General features: G+C 41.2%; 1 protein-coding gene across 1 annotated transcript in view; it reads right to left on the reverse strand.

Moving 5' to 3' along the window:
* The window catches only part of LOC118385985 (activin receptor type-1C-like), a 30,928-nt gene extending 12,778 nt beyond the window's left edge, over positions 1-18,150 (reverse strand). Inside the window, exons 1-2 of the mRNA XM_035773281.2 lie at positions 17,805-18,150; positions 13,915-14,145 (exon numbers count right to left, since the gene is read on the reverse strand). Coding sequence (XP_035629174.1) covers positions 13,915-14,145; positions 17,805-17,874 — 301 coding nt within the window. The 5' untranslated portion in view covers positions 17,875-18,150. The remainder of the gene's footprint in view (positions 1-13,914; positions 14,146-17,804) is intronic.
* Positions 18,151-19,933: the final 1,783 nt, after the last annotated feature.

The following is a 19,933-nucleotide window of genomic DNA, read 5'->3' on the forward strand; positions in this document are numbered from 1 at the left end:
CGTTACATGCTGTTGCAGCTTGTGATCAAAATGTGAAATCTCTACCAAAACCAATTAAAATTGTATTTGTCACATGCGCCGAATCTAACAGGTTTAGACTTTACCCTGAAAAGCTTACTTACGAGTTCGTTTTCAAATGTACGAAAATTAGCATATAGAAAATAGTAACACAATAGATAAGGAAGCTATACACAAGGAGTACCAGTACCGAATCAATCTGCAGGGATACAAGTTAGTTGAGGTAATACGTACATGTAGGTAAGGGTTAAAATGTAGCAGCAGTGTGTGTGTGTGTTTTGTGTGTGTGAGCGTGCGTGTCTGTTGGAGTGTCAGTATGTCAATGCAAAAATGGGTTAATGCAAATGACCTGAATGCCAAAATAGAGGTGCTCAAAGTTGACCCATTTTGCATACCACCCTACATCCATGTCTTCATCACTGAAAAAACGGTTGAGTTTGATATCATTTGAAAGCTTACAAACAGGGTTATCAAACAGTATCATTTGACGAAATTATTTTTTTTACGAAGAAAATGTGTAAACACGTATGTTGTAGCCAAGAACCTATTTTACATCATCTGAGGTGTCCGTGTTGTGCCCGTCATCGGTAGAATGAGCCTATCCCAAGTTCAGACCACTGCAATTTAGCCGGTACACTATTGAAATATAAATTAAATGTAAATGTTCACTTCTAAATATAGCTGTGAGCAGCAATGACCGGGATTCACAGGATGACAGAAAGGACAAAGCAAGCCCTCTAGCATGTAGGCGCTACCTTCCTTTATGGACAATCAGAGTAAGCATTACCATGTTTATCTCTCAATACCACAAGGATGACGCTAGTGAAGTTTAGTCTAGTATTGATTTTATATACCAATTCTGTGGTCAATTTGGCTAATGGTTTAAGTTAAGGAAATATTTTCAGTGTTATTTTCAAAATGTTTCACATTGTTCATCTGCATAATTTTAATCTAACATTAATTTTCATGAGACAGTCTACTTGATCTATAGTTATTGCTGTAGTATCCTATGGTGCCACTGTTGCCAATGACATCTACAGTGCCACCAACTGGTCTGGTGCAGCTAAGGTTGCAGTGAATTTATATTCACACAGCTTCTAAGGACATATACATAAGACAAACATACCAAATTTCATGGCCCCATGTCCATCGGTTCAGTTCTTATATCCCTGGTGTGATATGGTGCCATCTAGTGGTGTAGCGTGGCCCACTTTTAATGCAGCAACTAATCATTCTCAAAATCATTAGGTTAATTACACTGAACCAAAATATGAATGGAACATGTAAAGTGTCCCATGTTTCATGAGCTGAAATTAAAAATCCCTGAAATGTTCCATACGCACAAAATGCTTATTTCGCTCACATTTTGTTTACATCCCTGTTACTGAGCATTTCTCCTTTGTGAAGATAATCCAGTCACCTGACAGGTGTGGCATATCAAGAAGCTGATTAAACGGTATGTCATTATACAGGTGCACCTTGTGCTGGGGACAATAAGAGGACACTCTAAAATGTGCAGTTTTATTACACAACACAATGCCACACATTCTCCATCATTGAGGGAGTGTGCAATTGGCATGCTGACTGCAGGAATGTCCACCAGAGCAGTTTCCAGAGAATTGAATGTTAATTTCACTACTGGCACCCCTGCTCAGTTATGTGAAATCCATAGATCAGGACCAAATCTGATCAACCAATCTTATTTATGGTTCATGAGAAAGATTTTTTAAGTATACATTTTTTCATTAGCATATGTGCATCTATAGTTACAGTGCGGCCATATTTGAATGCAACAAAAACAAATCTCAAAACCATTAAACACTGATGTAGTGGGTCTAAATACAAAATATGTGGAGAATCTGACGTATGGTTCAGGAGGAGATGATTGCAGGCGATTTTCAGCCTTTGCGTTATATATGCAAATAATATGTTAATAGTTTCCCTGTTGTTTTTTTTACATAAATACCAAATTCAGCGTGTTTCATCTTAGGGATGTCCATGATAGCGATGATAAGTTTCAAGTTGATACGCCACTGTGGAGTGGATTTAAATGGACACATAAAAATCAGATTTTTGATTTGTAGATAAGTCAGCCATTGTTTTACCCAAACTAAGTTAATACGTATCATGGGTCTACATTCCGAATTTGGTGCCATTTGGTCCTATGGTTTATGAGAAGACGGTTTTCCCAAATGTCCAAGATGGAGGAAAATCTATCCTGATAGACATTATGGGTCCTTGATGCAAATTTCTTCAGCATGAGGAAAGACACCTACATACATAGTTTCAAGTCTCTAGGTTACACGGGCAGATATGAGGGTTTAAGAGAGACTGCTTATACAAGTGCCACCTATTGGCCAATCGGTGCCACTTTTTTTTTTACCAAGTAAGTCATGGCATCTAGTTTCTGTGTGCCAAATTAGAATCTAAGAATAACAATAGGTTCATAACTTCGCTGTGAACCCCTAATTATTACCAGAAAGATGGCCACCAGCCCACCCTCTGTTTAATTTAAACTTGAATGGGAATGTCAATTCTATGATCTATATTTCTATGATTTCAAAAGGTTTCCTATGGAACATTGACAGTTTAATTTAAAACGATATATATTCTCACTCAAAATCAACATCGGCTGATGTGTTGACCTCCAACCATCTTTGTGGTACAATTTGAAATTTGAAATTAAAATGTTATTCACATTTTAGTACATTAAATCAAACAAAACATGACGCCCACCCTGTATTCAAGAGCATGCGGTGGTTCAACCGATGGTGAGCACAACAACTAAAATAGGATCTACAACATACAGTCAGTGGCCAGTTTACTCGGTAACTGCTCCGCCCACACCGTAAGGCTCTCCAGAGGGTAGTGAGGTCTGCACAACGCATCACCGGGGGCAAACTACCCGCCCTCCAGGACACCTACAGCACCCGATGTCACAGGAAGGCCAAAAGGATCATCAAGGACAACAACCACCCGAGCCACTGCCTGTTCACACCGCTACCATCCAGAAGGATCATCAAGGACAACAACCACCCGAGCCACTGCCTGTTCACACCGCTACCATCCAGAAGGATCATCAAGGACAACAACCACCCGAGCCACTGCCTGTTCACCCCGCTACCATCCAGAAGGATCATCAAGGACAACAACCACCCGAGCCACTGCCTGTTCACCCCGCTACCATCCAGAAGGATCATCAAGGACATCAACCACCCGAGCCACTGCCTGTTCACCCCGCTATCATCCAGAAGGATCATCAAGGACATCAACCACCCGAGCCACTGCCTGTTCACACCGCTACCATCCAGAAGGATCATCAAGGACATAAACCACCCGAGCCACTGCCTGTTCACACCGCTACCATCCAGAAGGCAAGGTCAGTACAGGTGCATCAAAGCTGTGACCGAGAGACTGAAAAACAGCTTCTATTCTCAAGGCCATCAGACTGTTAAACAGCCACCACTAACATTGAGTGGCTGCTGCCAACATACTGACTCAACTCCAGCCACTTTAATAACGGAAAAATGTATGTAAATAAATTATCACTAGCCACTTTATATAATGCCACATAATATAATGTTTACATATCGTACATTACTCATCTCATATGTATATACTGTACTCGATACCATCTACTGTATCTTGCCTATGCCGTTCTGTACCATCACTCATTCATATGTTTTTATGTACATATTCTTCATCCCTTTACACTTGTGTGTATAAGGTAGTTGTTGTGAAATTGTTCGGTTAGATTACTCATTGGTTATTACTACATTATCGGAACTAGAAGCACAAGCATTTCGCTACACTCGCATTAACATCTGCTTACCATGTGTATGTGACAAATAAAATGTGATATGATTTATTCCTGCGACCAGTCACTTTTCAGCCCAGTCACTGGCTTGCTGGGGCTCTCTCGTGCCGTCCCTGGGGGGGGGTGCGTCACCTGGGTGGGTTGATTCACTGTTGTGGTCGGCCTGTCTGGGTTGCCCCCCTTGGGTTGTACCGTGGCGGAGATCTTTGTGGGCTATACTCGGCCTTGTCTCAGGATGGTAAGTTGGTGGTTGAAGATATCCCTCTAGTGGTGTGGGGGATGTGCTTTGGCAAAGTGGGTGGGGTTATATCCTTCCTGTTTGGCCCTGTCCGGGGGTGTCCTCGGATGGGGCCACAGTGTCTCCTGACCCCTCCTGTCTCAGCCTCCAGTATTTATGCTGCAGTAGTTTATGTGTCGGGGGGCTAGGGTCAGTTTGTTATATCTGGAGTACTTCTCCTGTCCTATTCGGTGTCCTGTGTGAATCTAAGTGTGCGTTCTCTAATTCTCTCCTTCTCTCTTTCTTTCTCTCTCTCGGAGGACCTGAGCCCTAGGACCATGTCCCAGGACTACCTGACATGAGGACTCCTTGCTGTCCCCAGTCCACCTGGCCATGCTCCTGCTCCAGTTTCAACTGACCTGAGCCCTAGGACCGTGCCCCAGGACTACCTGACATGAAGGCTCCTTGCTGTCCCCAGTCCACCTGACTGTGCTGCTGCTCCAGTTTCAACTGTTCTGCCTTATTATTATTCGACCATGCTGGTCATTTATGAACATTTGAACATCTTGGTCATGTTCTGTTATAATCTCTACCCGGCACAGCCAGAAGAGGACTGGCCACCCCACATAGCCCGGTTCCTCTCTAGGTTTCTTCCTAGGTTTTGGCCTTTCTAGGGAGTTTTTCCTAGCCACCGTGCTTTTACACCTGCATTGTTTGCTGTTTGGGGTTTTAGGATGGGTTTCTGTACAGCACTTTGAGATATCAGCTGATGTACGAAGGGCTATATAAATAAATTTGATTTGATTTGATTTGGTTTACATGTACAGTAGGGGAGTGCCGAGTATTCAGACAAAATTAGTAACGGATATGGAGAATCTTCCGAATACGATTTTTACACAAGTATGTTTTGTAATTATCCGTGATCGTGATTTTCAGCTGCCAGCACGCATGTTTCTTTCACTCAGTGTGAAGTGCTGTGTGCTATAAACAACTATTGGCTAGTTCTTCTGTCTGTAAAGAAATGGGCGGGGTATCGGTTGAGCCTGCTGCAATGATTGGATTATAACAAGCCGCTCCGGCTGTACCTTTCCTCGTGGCGCTGCACTGCATCGCAGCGCTAGCTGTGCCACCAGAGACTCTGGGTTCGTCATCATCCGTGTACTGCCAGACATAATCATAATGCAGTGCAAGTATAACCTTGTCATTATGTTTAAATAATGAGCAGTTGACATTTTACGGTCCTTGATTTTTTTCAGTGGGTGGATGTGGACAATTTGGTTAGAAACAACCATTTCAGGGACAACATCTCCTTCTCAAAACCTCACTTTAGAATTAGAATGCTAGAATTCCCATGGCACTACTAGTGTAATAAAGTAATACAAAATTATGTCATAATAAAATAATAAAGTAATGGAAAATAATGTACTAAAGCAGTATTCTTTCTATGTTTAACAGTTATTTTTCAAAGTTGAAAATATCAACAATACCGAAACTGCACTCAGCGTAGAGCTGTTACACAACTTGCACGTCATTTTAGCTGCTTGCAACAGAGTTGCTTTTCTATTGCTTTGTGAAACAACCCCTGTAATATTCATGTGTGTCAACATACTGAATTGTAATTGGTTGCATTCTACCGTCATATCAATCTGCACTATGATTGGTTAAGACTACCCAGGTCATGAGGTATGTTCTGTTGATCATGACCGAAGACACATGCACGCGCCAGTTATAGCTAGCTAATAAAGAGCTATGTTGTTTTATAAAGATCCTGTCATGCTGTATTTTATACAAAGCGTGCAAAACAAGACAACCCCCTGACACTAATAAGCTGCTCATCTGAAACTTGAAGTTTCATCTGGATGCATCCAACCTTGATTGGCTGTTGCTTGCAACTAGTTGCGCAAATCAAACCCTTTTGTCACATGATCCATTCGAAGGTTCAGAATTTCGACCAAGTTGTCATGTCAACACAGATGTCAGTGCTGTGCAGCACAACCCACGATCTGCGTTGACAGAACAGAGACGAGCACCACAGATAGATCAATGAGACAGATATTTCACCGGATGTATAGATGTGGCGTTTCCACTCACTACCAAATGTGGTAGTGAGAGGAAACCTCACTAGCCGGCAATGGGAGAAGATAGATTTTACTGTATTGAGATGGATTTTGGCTGACATTCTGCTAATTGAACTGTGAACTGTGTCAGCTATCTTGGTTCGTTGCTAGTATGGTTAGCTTGTTGCTAGCTAGCTAGCTGTCTTTGTGTTTGCAATGTCATTTTGGCTAGCTAGCAATATTTTACAGGCTGTATGTCTTATATATCCTTGCTGTTACAATAACTAAATGGTTGGATAAACAAATCGTTTGTGAACCACCAACGTAATGCAGCAGATGACATGGGGTGAGTTTGGAACTCTCAAACAAGCAGCTTCAATTTGATTGGCTCTTACATGCAATTTTAATCGCGGTTGAGTTGCGGTCGGTCGCCTAGTGGTTAGAGCGTTGGGCCAGTAACCGAAAGGTTGCTGGATCAAATCCCCGAGCTGGCATATTACAAATCTGTCGTTCTGCCCCTGAACAAGGCAGTTGGCCTACCGGGGAACAGTGAGTTGTCATTGTAAATAGGAATTTGTTCTTAACCGACATGCCTAGTAAACGAAAAGGTTACATTTTTTTTTTTAAATCAGTTGCTTCATGTAACAGCAAAGTTGCTTGAGATGTAACTTGCAACCATAGGAGGTTGGTGGAACCTTAACTGGAGAGGAAGGGCTTATGGTAATAAATGCAACTAAAATTGTATGAAGTTGCTTTGCGAAAGCTCAAGTGGTGTCATGTTTGTTTGACCTGGTGGCCTTAGCTATCCCCAATACAGCAATTGAGTGTCCTCATCTAGTAAGATGTCTTGCAACATCCACAGAGTGAGAACTGTACACAGAGTCAGATATGTGAACACAAGTCAACAACCCAAGTCAAGTATTTCATAACACGTCTTTCCCTTTTACCTAAAAGCCTATTCTATCGCATGTCCCAGTAGAGCAAAGAAAATCACTCAAGGAAAAGTGCAAAACAACAGGAAATCAGCCTCTAACCTCCATTGCCCTACTGGTTAAAAGATACTGGAATGTTTTTCAACATGCATATCAGTTGGATGCACTTGGGACATATCTACTTCCCCATGTGCTTTGAGTAGGCCACTAATCTTTTTTTGTCTAATGTTGGGAGGCTACTGTGGGGGCGGCATGTGTTAGGGAAGCAATCTCATGTCATTCATCGTTTTTGACAAATTCAAACCTTCTTATCCAAATCACAATACCTCTATCTCAATGCTTATGAGACGGTATGAAAATAGGCACATTTTATAGAAATCAACATCAGCTGTTTAAAATAGAGTACCTCGTCTCATTTTTCCCCAAAACACAGACGGCTCCAATGGTTTACCTCAACATGAAGGCAGTCATTCTGACAAGACAGATACAGTATTTTACACGCACAGACACGTGTTACTACAGATTTTCTGTATGTTTTTACATTTCTAAAGGGAATCTTTGAAGACTAGCCCTTGGTGGGCTAAAAGAGATCCTAATCGAATAAAACATCTAACATTCCAACTGTAATGGGCTAACGTCATCTCATCTGCCCTTTGCACTTTCAGTCATGTGGTCTACTCTTTACAAAAAATAACCATAAACATAGCAGCAGTGGTGTAAAGTACTTAAGTAAAACATACTTGAAAGTACTACTTTATCTGTACTTTACTATTTATATATTTTTGACTAAATTTACTTCACTACATTCCTAAAGAAAATGATGTACTTTCTACTCCATAGATTTTCCCTGACACCCATAAGTACTCGTTACATTATGAATGCTTAGCAGGACAGGAAAATTGTCTAATTCACACACTTATCAAGAGAACATCCCTGGTCATCCCTACTGCCTCTGATCTGGCAGACTCACTAAACACAAATGCGTAGTTTGTAAATTGTCTGAGTGTTGCAGCATGCCCCTGGCTGTCTGTAACTTTTTAAAAATAAGAAAATGAAGCCATCTGGTTTGCTTAATAAACTCAGCAAAAAAAGAAACGTCCCTTTTTTTCCCTTTTGGTCATATTCGCGTTTATCGTCGAAGGAATGAGCGTTACACCGAGGCCTGTACTCTGGAGCGGGATCGAGGGTCCGTCATGGTCTTGGGTGGTGTGTCACAGCATGACAATGCCACCAGCCATACTGCTCATTCTGTGCATGATTTCCTGCAAGACAGGAACGTCAGTGTTCTGGCCATGGCCAGCGAAGAGCCCGGATCTCATTCCCAATGAGCACATCTGGGACCTTTTGGATCGGAGGGTGAGGGCTAGGGCCATTCCCCCAGAAATGTCCTGGAACTTGCAGGTGCCTTGGTGGAAGAGTGGGGTACCATCTCACAGCTGGCAAATCTGGTGCAGTCCATGACGAGGAGATACACTGCGGTACTTAATGCAGCTGGTGGCCACACCAGATACAGACTATTACTTTTGATTTTGACCCCCCCTTTGTTCAGGGACACATTATTCCATTTCCGTTAGTCACATGTTCATTTCCGTTAGTCACATCTCAGTTGTTGAATCTTGTTATGTTCATACAAATATTTACACATACATGTAAATAAATGCAGGTGACAGTGAGAGGATGTTTCTTTTTTTGCTGAGTTTATAAGGAATTTGAAATTATTTATACTTTTATTTTACTACTTAAGTATATTTTAGCAATTACATTTACTTTTGATACTTAAGTATATTTAAAACCAAATACTTTAGGACTTTTACTCAAGTAGTATTTTACTGGGTGACTCACCTTAATAAAAAATGACTCAAGTAAAAGTATCTTTACTTTTACCCAAGTATGACAATTGGGTACTTTTTCCAACACTGCATAGCAGTAACACTTAATTTAGATAGTAACATTTTAACTAACCATTTACTAACCCTAGCCATAAACTTACCCTAACTTTAACCCTTATTCTAGACCTCACCCTAATCGTAACCTTAGCAAGCAGTTGCTTAACAACATGTTCAACTCCATAAAAAAACAAGTTTTCCCATCTCAATTTACTATAATAAGTGCCAAATAAAGGTAACAGGGTGGACCATGTCATCTTAAAAATCAGCCATAAATCCCCTTGTGACATGGGGAATGGAAGCTTGCTGTGTACAACAGGGAGTGACAATTGAATGCAAGCTTAACAACAAAAATGTTAAAATATTTCTAACCTATGGGTAACAGGATTGACATGTTACGCTCGACCCGCTCAGTTTTCCACCACAAAACACCAGAAAAATGGCCAAAAAGAGTAGAACCAGCTCATCTGATTTTACCCTATGATTTGACAATTAGATGTTCAATGTCTCTTTTGAATTTTTTTTTTTTTAAAGGAATACATTAAAATGAGAGTTTAGATCACATAACAGGGTTGACCTTAAAATGAGGGACAGACATAAATAAATGACGGGTCACCACTGAGCTCGGGTAATTTGGAAGCAGTTGGACCGCTCTGCTTCAGTACATATAATCAATCTGGTAACCAGGGGAACTGTTATTAAGGGCTGAGAACAGGCACTGATGAATAGAGGGTAGAGTGTAGTCAGTACATCTCTTAAACAGAGCGGCCTCAGCAAGTGTACCGTTTTTTTCCCAAAACATCAGCAGGCAATTCAACATCCTAATCCAATCATAAACAAAAGGGATCAAAAATTGATGAATGTTACTTTTCAAGAATGTTGCTTTCACTATGTGTTTGATTATTTTTCACATTAAAACACCAGGGTCTAAAATGATGATGATTGGTATGCGATGTACTTAAATGTATATTGGATTATTGTAATACAGTTATTACTAACCCTGGACCTGAAGAACTAAAAGATGTTCAAGCCCAGCACTAAAACACCTGATTCAATGACTAAGCTCCTCATGACACTCACTGTATATAGAACAAGTCAGATATGTCAAATTAGAGGATATGAAGAGTACAAGATCTTCTATTCTAGGATATTGGGCTATTTAGGGATTCCAAAAAAGTGAAGAAAAAAATATTCTGAAATCTGTCTTGCCTAACTACTTAAAATGCATACTGTGTACTAATCGTAAGACATACTGTTTATAACATTCTGTTTAGTATAAATGTAATGCATTAAGCAATAAATAACAGCATACTAGGCTCCTCCTTCTGAGAACGTGTCATCTAATACGCAATTACGTCAATTCCCGCCATTCGTTCATTTTGGTACAGAGCGTCAGCTATTGTCAGACAGACATGGGCCCCCAAAATATGATTCTCTTCCTCAAGTGTGCAGCGAATTCTACTAAGTGAAAATCCGAAAGGATTGTGACATCCTGGCATTTAAAGCACACTACATTTTCCAAAAGTTCACATACTATAAAAACCATATTATTAAAATTGTGTGATCAAAGAAGACTTCATTCACAATTTAAAGAAACAATGTTTAGCAGGCACTAGTTTGCATCAAGCCTGTCTTGAGTATTTGGCCATAGGTGCTCATCGAAAGCTCAGTAAATATCCTCATTGTTCATGCACCTGGGGGAAAACCTTTTGTCACGACGGATCTAAGCCTGACATACAATGCCTTCAGAAAGTATACGCCCCTTGACTTTGAAAGTTTCTTCAAGTGCAGTCAAAAAAAACATCAAGAACTATGATGAAACTGGCTCTCATGAGGACCGCCACAGGAATAGAAGACCCAGAGTTACCTCTGCTGCAGAGGACAAGTTCATTAGAGTTATAAGCCTCAGAAATTGTAGACCAAATAAATGCTTCAGAGTCCAAAGTAACAGACATCTCAACATCAACTGTTCAGAGGAGATTGTGAATCAGGCCTTCATGGTCGAATTGCTGCAAAGAAACCACTACAAAAGGACCCCAATAATAAGAAGAGACTTGCTTGGGCCAAGAAACCCGAGAAATGGACATTACACAGATGGAAATCTGTCCTTTGGTCTGGAGTCCAAATTTGAGATTTTTGGATCCAACCGCCGTGTCTTTGTGAGGCGCGGTGTGGGTGAACGGATGATCTTGCATGTGTATTTCCAACTATAAAGCACGGAGGAGGTTTTATTGTGTGGGGTTGCTTTGCTGGTGACACGGTCTGTGATTTATTTAGAATTCATGGCACACTTAACCAGCAGCTACCACAGCTTTCTGCAGCGATATCCCACCTGGTTTGCGTTGAGTGGGACTATCATTTGTTTTTCAACAGAACAATGACCCAAAACACACCTCCGGGCTGTGTAAGGGCTATTTGATCAAGAAGGAGAGTGATGGGGTGCGACATCGGATGACCTGGCCTCCACAATCACCCAACCTCAACCCAATTGAGATGGTTTGGGATGAGTTGGACTGCAGAGTGAAGGAAAAGTGCTCAGCATATGTGGGAACTCCTTCAAGACTGTTGGAAAAGCATTCATCATGAAGCTGGTTGAGATAATTCCAAGTGTGCAAAGATGTCATCAAGGCAAAGGGTGGCTACTTTGAAGAATATAAAATATATTTAGATTTGTTTTAACACTTTTTGGGGGTTACTACATCATTCCACATGTGCTATTTCAGAGTTTTGATGTCATCATGATTATTATACAATGTAGAAAATAGTAAAAATAAAGAACAACCCTTGAATGAGTATAAGTTCTAAAACTTTTGACCGGTAGTGAGTGAGTGAGTGAGTGAGTAGAGTGTTGTTTCTCTTTGCTTATTTGAGCTGTTCTTGCCATAATATGGACTATCTTCTGTATACAACCCCTACCTTGTCACAACAAAACTGATTGGCTCAAACACATTAAGGGAAAAAAAATCCGCAAATTAACTTTTAACAAGGTACACCTGTTAATTTAAATGCATTCCAGGTGACTACCTCATGAAGCTGTTTGAGAGAATGCCAAGAGTGTGCAACGCTATCATCAGGCAAAGGGTGGCTACTTTGAAGAATTTCAAATATAAAATATATATTTTTTGGTTACTACATGATTCCATGTGTGTTATTGTCATCACTATTATTCTACAATGTATAAAATAGTACAAATAAAGAAAAACCCTTGAATGAGTAGGTGTGTCCAAACTTCTGACTGGTATTGTATATGGAAAATAAAACTAAAATATTTTGGTTAGACAATTATACAACCCTCTGAGTCAATACAGGTTATAATCACCTTTGGCAGTGACTACAGCTGTGACTCTTTCTGGGTAAGTCTCTAAGAGCTTTCCAAACCTAGATTGTGCAACATTTGTCCAATTCTTCAAGCTCTGTCAAATTTGTGGTTGTTTATCATAGCTAGACAACAATTTTCAGGTCTTGCCATCGATTTTCAAACAGATTTAAGTTCAAAACTCTAACTAAGCCACTCAGGAACATTCACTGTCTTCTTGGTAAGCAACTCCAGTGTAGATTTGGGCTTGTGTTTTAGGTTATAGTCCTGCTGAAAGGCAAGTTCATCTCCCAGTGTCTGGTTGAAAGCAGCCTGAACCAGGCTTTCCTCTCTGAGCTTGCCTATACTTAGCTCCATTCCGAAAAACTCCACAGTCCTTAATGAATACAAGCATACCCATAACATGATGCTGCCACCAGTACACTTAAAAATATGGAGAGTGGTACTCAGTAATGTGTTGTATTGGATTTGCCCCAAACATAACACTTTGTATTCAGGACAAAATGTTCATTGCTTCGCCACATTTTTTTGCAGTCCTTTAGTGCCTTGTTGCAAACAGGATGCATGTTATGGAATATTTGTTATATTTCTTATTAAAAGCTTCCTTTTTTACACTGTCAATTAGGTTAGTATTGTGGAGTAACTACAATGTGGTTGATCCATCCTCAGTTTTCTCCTATCACAGCCATTAACCTCTGACTGTTTTAAAGTCACCATTGGCCTCTCCGGCAAATGATTTAGGAAGGACACTGGTATCTTTATAGTGACCATCCAAAGTGTAAATAATAACTTCACCATGCTCAAAATTGTCATTTAAAAAAAAAAGGGGGGATATTCAATGTCAGCTTTTTATTTTTACCAATCAACCAATAGGTGCCCTTCTTTGAGAGACATTGGAAAACCTCCCTGCTCTTTGTAGTTGAATATGCGTTTGAAATTCCCTGCTCGACTGAGGGACCTTACAGATAATTGTATGTGTGGGGTACAGAGATGAGGTAACAAAGGGGTTGAATACTAATTGCCTCAAGACACTTCAGCTTTTCATTTGTTTTTTATGTTTAAAAAAATCTAACATAATTCCACTTTGACATTATGGGGTATTGTGTGTAGGCTTAGTGACAGAATAAATCTCAATGTAAACCATTTTAAATTCAGGCTGTAACAAAAAAAATGTGGTAAATGCCAAGATGTGTGAATACTTTCTGTAGGCACTGTTGGCCTGGATTGAAATCATTGCATGCCTCATCCACGGCCTGAAGGAGGGTGGTACGCTCATCGGGATGGCAATCATACATCTTCCACCTGTATTGTAATTGTGTATTGTATTTTATTGTACTTATATATTGTAGTGGCCCTGTACGTGGCTCAGTTCATAAGAGCATGGCACTAGCAATACCAGTTTTCCCACTGGGGTCACATACCAAAATGTGTTGACTCTAAATGCCATATATTACGGTGGTACTGTACTGTATTGGCCAATGCAATTTTAGTAAAGCAGTGGTGAAAAGTGAGTGTATAAGTTTGTGTGTTGTACTTAGTCAATTGAAAATTGCCTTTCTGATTATTGGTTTTGAATTTGACTAAACATTTTGGAAAATATAACACATACTTGCAAAAAATTACACCAAAAGTGATAATAAATAAAACAAACTATCAAAGCTTCGTAACTACCTGGATGCAGATGCAGGGTCTCGTTGTTGCAGAAGTCTGTGAAGCAGCAGTTCCTCTTGGAGACGTTCCGGGAGCTGTAGCAGAAGACCTGTCCCCTCATCTCAGCCGGGGACAGACAGGACTTGACGGCCTCCTCCTTCCCGTTGATCAGCATCACAGAGTTCCAGCAGGCCCCGTCCGCGCCCGTCTCACAGGTGTTGTTGTTACATAGCTGGCACACACACTTCAGAGCTGGAACGACAGGGTGACATCAGACGTCTGGCTTAAGACATGTCTTCGTACAACTCTTACGTTTGTGATTTTCTAGAGCCTTTCTTGCCAGGCTTTGCATACCACTTAGACTTCTGAAGAACAGCTGTATAAATCATGTTTTGGGACAAAGCCATATCAGCTACAGCATGGAAAACAGTATTGTTTTTTTAATCAATTCAGTGGCTGGGGAAACAAGTATAATGCCTGTTCATTTCGAACCCAGATATTAACACCCAGATAATCCTGTGCTCTTCTTGGAGATTCTACACACTCCTGTCCTGATTTGATAAAGCGATGAGGACAGCATGGCTTTCCTACTTATAAAGGAGGTAGGTCTATACTATCGGTCTGTGTCCATCTTTTATAAGGGCAGAGAGGTTTGCCTGGTTGGACCTGTAGGGAATCTCTCGGATCATTCTCTCAGGTCCCTGCTGCATGTCTGAGCGAAGCTCGATTTCTCTGAATATCAGAACGCCCTTAGATGTTCGCCAACACTACTGATGGTGAAGATGAACAGGCTAATCCATTCCAAATGTATGTTGTGTTCAAAACAGTGAAATGTGGTAATGACTTCACTTGTCCACGTTACGCCTTTATAAGATTCCTGGGTGACTTCATCATGAAGTTGGAATTTCACTTTTTAATAAGAGTATGAATTCATTTTTTGTATATACACACACAGTCACAAAAGACTTTGGGCCCGTTTCCCAGATTGCTCATATTCCTGACAAAGCGAGAACTTTTTGCTGCAGAAGTAGGCATCAAATAGGTCTGGCTACCTGACACTGACTAAATGATGACCAAAACACACCTTAATTGCAGGGTCAGTCCCTGATAAGATGTACTTTATTGTCCATTAACTTAGTGAACGGAAACGTGTCTTTATGCTCACAACTCAACCGAGACACACACACACACACACACACACACACACACAGGTCTGGAAGCAATGGGTCAGCTGCAGTGCAAAGCCCCTAGAGCAATGGCAAGCACAATGGCATCTAGGATGATGCCAGCAACCCACCGGTTGCCAGCACACTCCAGATTTTGCCCGTCTAAGGTGGGATCGAAACTAGGCTACCTGCCGCGCCATCTACCATTGAGTGTTTACATTATACACTGCCCTTCCCATTAGCTATCGCGAAAGAAGAGTGTTGTATGGCAAGCATGGACAGGCACACTAAGATACAAGAGAGTTTCTAGTATAAGAGGCACACTATTGTGAACAGTTGGATGTCTGGTAATTTATACCTACTCATAAAGGCAGCAAATTACACAGTGCCTATGTACAATAAAGATCTAACTAATGGGGAAACCAGCTCTGACATGCAGGCAACCTGTGGCTCGGGATACTATGTCTTGATTGCCATCTGTGGTTCACAATCATGACAAATCCCTATAAAACCGCACTGCAATTGTTACTACAAGCAACTCATATACTGTAAATGGTTTAATGGTCACCTCAATTATCTTATAGTGATGATTGGATCCCACTTGTTGTTCTTGCTTATCCCCATGGGCTTGAAGAATTTTGGATCATGATTAATTCATGCAAATGACCAGAATTACCATAATAATCGTTCATTTTTGTTGAAAAATGTAACCTTGTAATGCATCTTAAAATGTGTTAGACATACACTCCCCTCCTTATGCATTTGGACAGTGAAGGTAAAATGTTCACATTAGACTCTATACTCCAGCATTTTGGATCAAATGTTTCATATGAGGCGACAGTACAGAACATTTTATTTTAGGGTATTTTCATTCATATCTGTTATACTGTTTAGAAATGAAAGCACTTATATCTAGTCATAAGAAGTCATAAGTATATTTGGACAAAATTCACTTAGTGTATTAAAGTAGTCAAAAAGGTTAGTATTTACTTTAAATTAAACTTATTTGCACAAAAGAAAAACAGGTTATAAACAGCTTTTTTTTTAAAACCGTGTGCAGGTGTGGTTGGAAGCAATATACCACAGGAGGTAGGTGGTACCTTAACTGGGGGAGGACAGGCTCGTGGTAATGGCTGGAGCGGAATCAGTGGAATGGTATCAAATACAAACACATGGTTTCCATGTGTTTGATGCCATTCCGTTTGCTCCGTTCCAGTCATTATTGAGCCGTCCTCCCCACCAAAGCCTCCACTGCAATATACAATACATAAGTACAAAAATAAAAAGGTTTGTTAAAACACAAAACCTACTAATTATAAATGTAAAAAAGTATCAGTAGTCACAAGAAAAAAAAACTATTAAATGTGTGAGTGTGCGAGAGTTTGCCTATATGGAGGATGCCATGATTAAGAAAACATATTTATAATTCATTAATAATGATGAGTGAGAAAGTCAAAGGCTACAACCAAACATGCCAACCTTTGTCCCTCTAACCCTCTCATCAGTCATGAAGGTTGCTTCCACATAAATGTAAACGTGCTCAGAAACATCTTCACGTGTGCTAGCAATGCAGAGGTCCTGGGTTCGAGCCTCGTGTGATCCGAATCTAAAAGAAAGAGCGGTCCTCACTAAGCAAGCACCGTGCTCTCCTTTACTCAAGTAGACCCTTCTTCGAAATAGCAGCTATCAGCAGAATAAGTGCCAATGCCAGGATTTTAGATCATAGTACACTATAATATGACATAGCTTCTGTAGTCTCTTAAACAGTCTGCACCATCAAGGCACAGACCATACAACATTATGGTAGGATATGGTCCAACCAAAACCCTTAAACATGCCTGCTATTAGAAAATGAGGGAAGATGAATGAGTAATATCTAACTATTTTCTGTAAACAGGCCTAAGTAAGAAAAACAACTCCTACTTTATCTGGCGCTTCACTGTTGAATGTAAAGAGCCTCTAATCATGAGATAACATTACATCTACCCATTCATAGCAAATAAACTTTTCATCATAGTACTGTAAATAAAAAGTTTTAAAAGCACCGTAATAATAATAAATAAACATGTAAAAGGTATTAACATTTGTGTTCGGTTCCTTTTACAAAGGTGGAACAAATTGAGCCTCAGGAAAATACAATTCATTTTAACACTGTAGAGTAAAATAGGTTTATGACATAGTAGCCTACACAAGTCATATTACACATGAACCTGTGAACGTCTAACAAGTTGATTAAAAAATAAACCACGTTTAAGACTGATCTTTTAACATTAGCTATTTTTCAGATGATTATAGTGTAGATATTGCATACTGTTCAGGGGTACAAAACGTGTTCACAAAAAGATATGTAGCAAACTGTATCGTACATGAACGGCAGTCATCATATCACTGAGTCTCCTCAAACTATCAGGCTGTAAATTTGAAGTCCAACTATCAAACGTTCCAGCATAAGCAGTACTCGACTTGGACTGAAATAGGTCCCGGTAATCATTTTGGGTGCCGGTACGGTTTATATTTAGGTGCAGGGGCCGTACAATGCTTTTGAGCTAATATTCTATAAAAGGAACAGGCGCTCAAGCAGTATAACGCTTGATATGCCAGTACTCCGGTGAGCTCCTGCACGTCAAGCACTGAGCATCAGACACAGCAAAAGAGCCTACAATTACCGCCTAAACAACCCATGATACATGCAGTGGTCGCACAGTTTCAATAAGAAACCCAGCGAACGTTTGTCATACAGCCTACCTGTGCTCAGCTGTGCGACAGATAGAAATATCAACGCCGCTTCAACCGTGGGGAGCCTGGTACGAGTCATGGCCGGAGGAGCACCATCTGCTTGGTTCGCGGACGCCTGTCTATACCGTTTTCCTATAGTAAATAATTACTTTCGTGGTAAATCCGTCATGTGCACACTTCGCATTGCTCCACTCTAAATAACAAGTGAGAGAACTGAATACGCAGCAGGGTGATTTGCTCCGCCTCTGTCGACTGGAATTTAAAGGGATTAACGCTCCAGCCCACCGATAAAGACATGCGAATGAGATAGTGCTGAACGAACGCCCCTTAACTGTCGAATGTCTGAGAAGAAAAATTGTCAGCTTGATATCACTCACCATAATTCAAATGACCTTGCTGCTCACAACAAATCAATGAGTTCATTCTGGATTTGGTGGCAAAGGTATCTGGCATTCTGTATTTGGTGGCCAAGGTAGCTGGTGGTGTGACTCGAGGTCCCTTTTTGGAAACGGTTAAGGTGCTCTATCATGACTGGATCAAATTGTGCCATCAGTTCATGGAAATGTCCATTAACTGGAGAGTACAGTGTTTGTGTGTCCCCTTAGTGCCAGATTTCTAATTGCCGGAGACTGCACAATAGCAGTCAGACGTGTCAACACCTCTCTCTATCTTATCCTCTCAGCCTCCATAAGTGCTTTCCCGTTTTTTGATCCTCATTGCCAGTTCTTTCCATGTTTTCATGCAGTTTTGGTGTTCTGGACTGCTGTCGTGTGAAGTCAAAGAACTTGCGTGCTTCCAGTCTGTCAGTCCTGAGTTTTCTAAATTCATTTTCTTCTTAGAAACGAGTGTGCAGCAGAAGCAGAAGAGGCTGTTGTTTCTTTCAGAACACACCAACCAACTTCTAGGGATTTTTTCACCACTCACCAAGGTCTTCCTGAAATACTGGTGGTGGCAACTTCTTCCAACACTCTCATTCCTTGGGAACACAAAGTTAGGTGGTACCTCTCTTGGTCCTCTGCAAACTAGTTGTGTCCGAATCAGTCAGAACTGAAGGCCAGTCAGCAGGGTCTGTAGACAGTGGATCATCCTCAGCAGCAGGGTCTGTAGACAGTGGTTCATCCTCAGCAGCAGGGTCTGTAGACAGTGGTTCATCCTCAGCAGCAGGGTCTGTAGACAGTGGTTCATCCTCAGCAGCAGGGTCTGTAGACAGTGGTTCATCCTCAGCAGCAGGGTCTGTAGACAGTGGTTCATCCTCAGCAGCAGGGTCTGTAGACAGTTGTTCATCCTCAGCAGCAGGGTCTGTAGACAGTGGTTCATCCTCAGCAGCAGGGTCTGTAGACAGTGGTTCAACCTCAGCAGCAGGGTCTGTAGACAGTGGTTCATCCTCAGCAGCAGGGTCTGTAGACAGTTGTTCATCCTCAGCAGCAGGGTCTGTAGACAGTGGATCATCCTCAGCAGCAGGGTCTGTGGACAGTTGTTCAACCTCAGCAGCAGGGTCTGTAGACAGTGGTTCATCCTCAGCAGCAGGGTCTGTAGACAGTGGTTCATCCTCAGCAGCAGGGTCTGTAGACAGTGGTTCATCCTCAGCAGCAGGGTCTGTGGACAGTTGTTCAACCTCAGCAGCAGGGTCTGTAGACAGTGGTTCATCCTCAGCAGCAGGGTCTGTAGACTGTGGTTCAACCTCAGCAGCAGGGTCTGTAGACAATAGTTCATCCTCAGCAGCAGGGTCTGTAGACAGTGGATCATCCTCAGCAGCAGGGTCTGTAGACTGTGGTTCAACCTCAGCAGCAGGGTCTGTAGACAATAGTTCATCCTCAGCAGCAGGGTCTGTAGACAGTGGTTCATCCTCAGCAGCAGGATTTTCAATAGCCTGCCTAGCTCACAAACTACAATCAGGATGCCCACTCCGACAAGGTTAATTGACCCACAGTCCCACACAGTGACATATTATTGGCGTAACGTGCAAATGAGCAATAGAAAACCGATCGCACAAATGTCACCATTCCGATTTTCTTTTGTGCCCCGTGCCGCCCCCGGCAAGATGCCGCCCCACGTGCACAGTATACAACAGGTGTAAAACAGTACAGTGATAATTATAATAAAAACCACACAAGAACTATGATGAGAGTTAGAAACAT

The sequence above is a fragment of the Oncorhynchus keta genome, chromosome 7 (genome assembly GCF_023373465.1).
Source record: "Oncorhynchus keta strain PuntledgeMale-10-30-2019 chromosome 7, Oket_V2, whole genome shotgun sequence".
Lineage (NCBI taxonomy): Eukaryota > Metazoa > Chordata > Actinopteri > Salmoniformes > Salmonidae > Oncorhynchus > Oncorhynchus keta.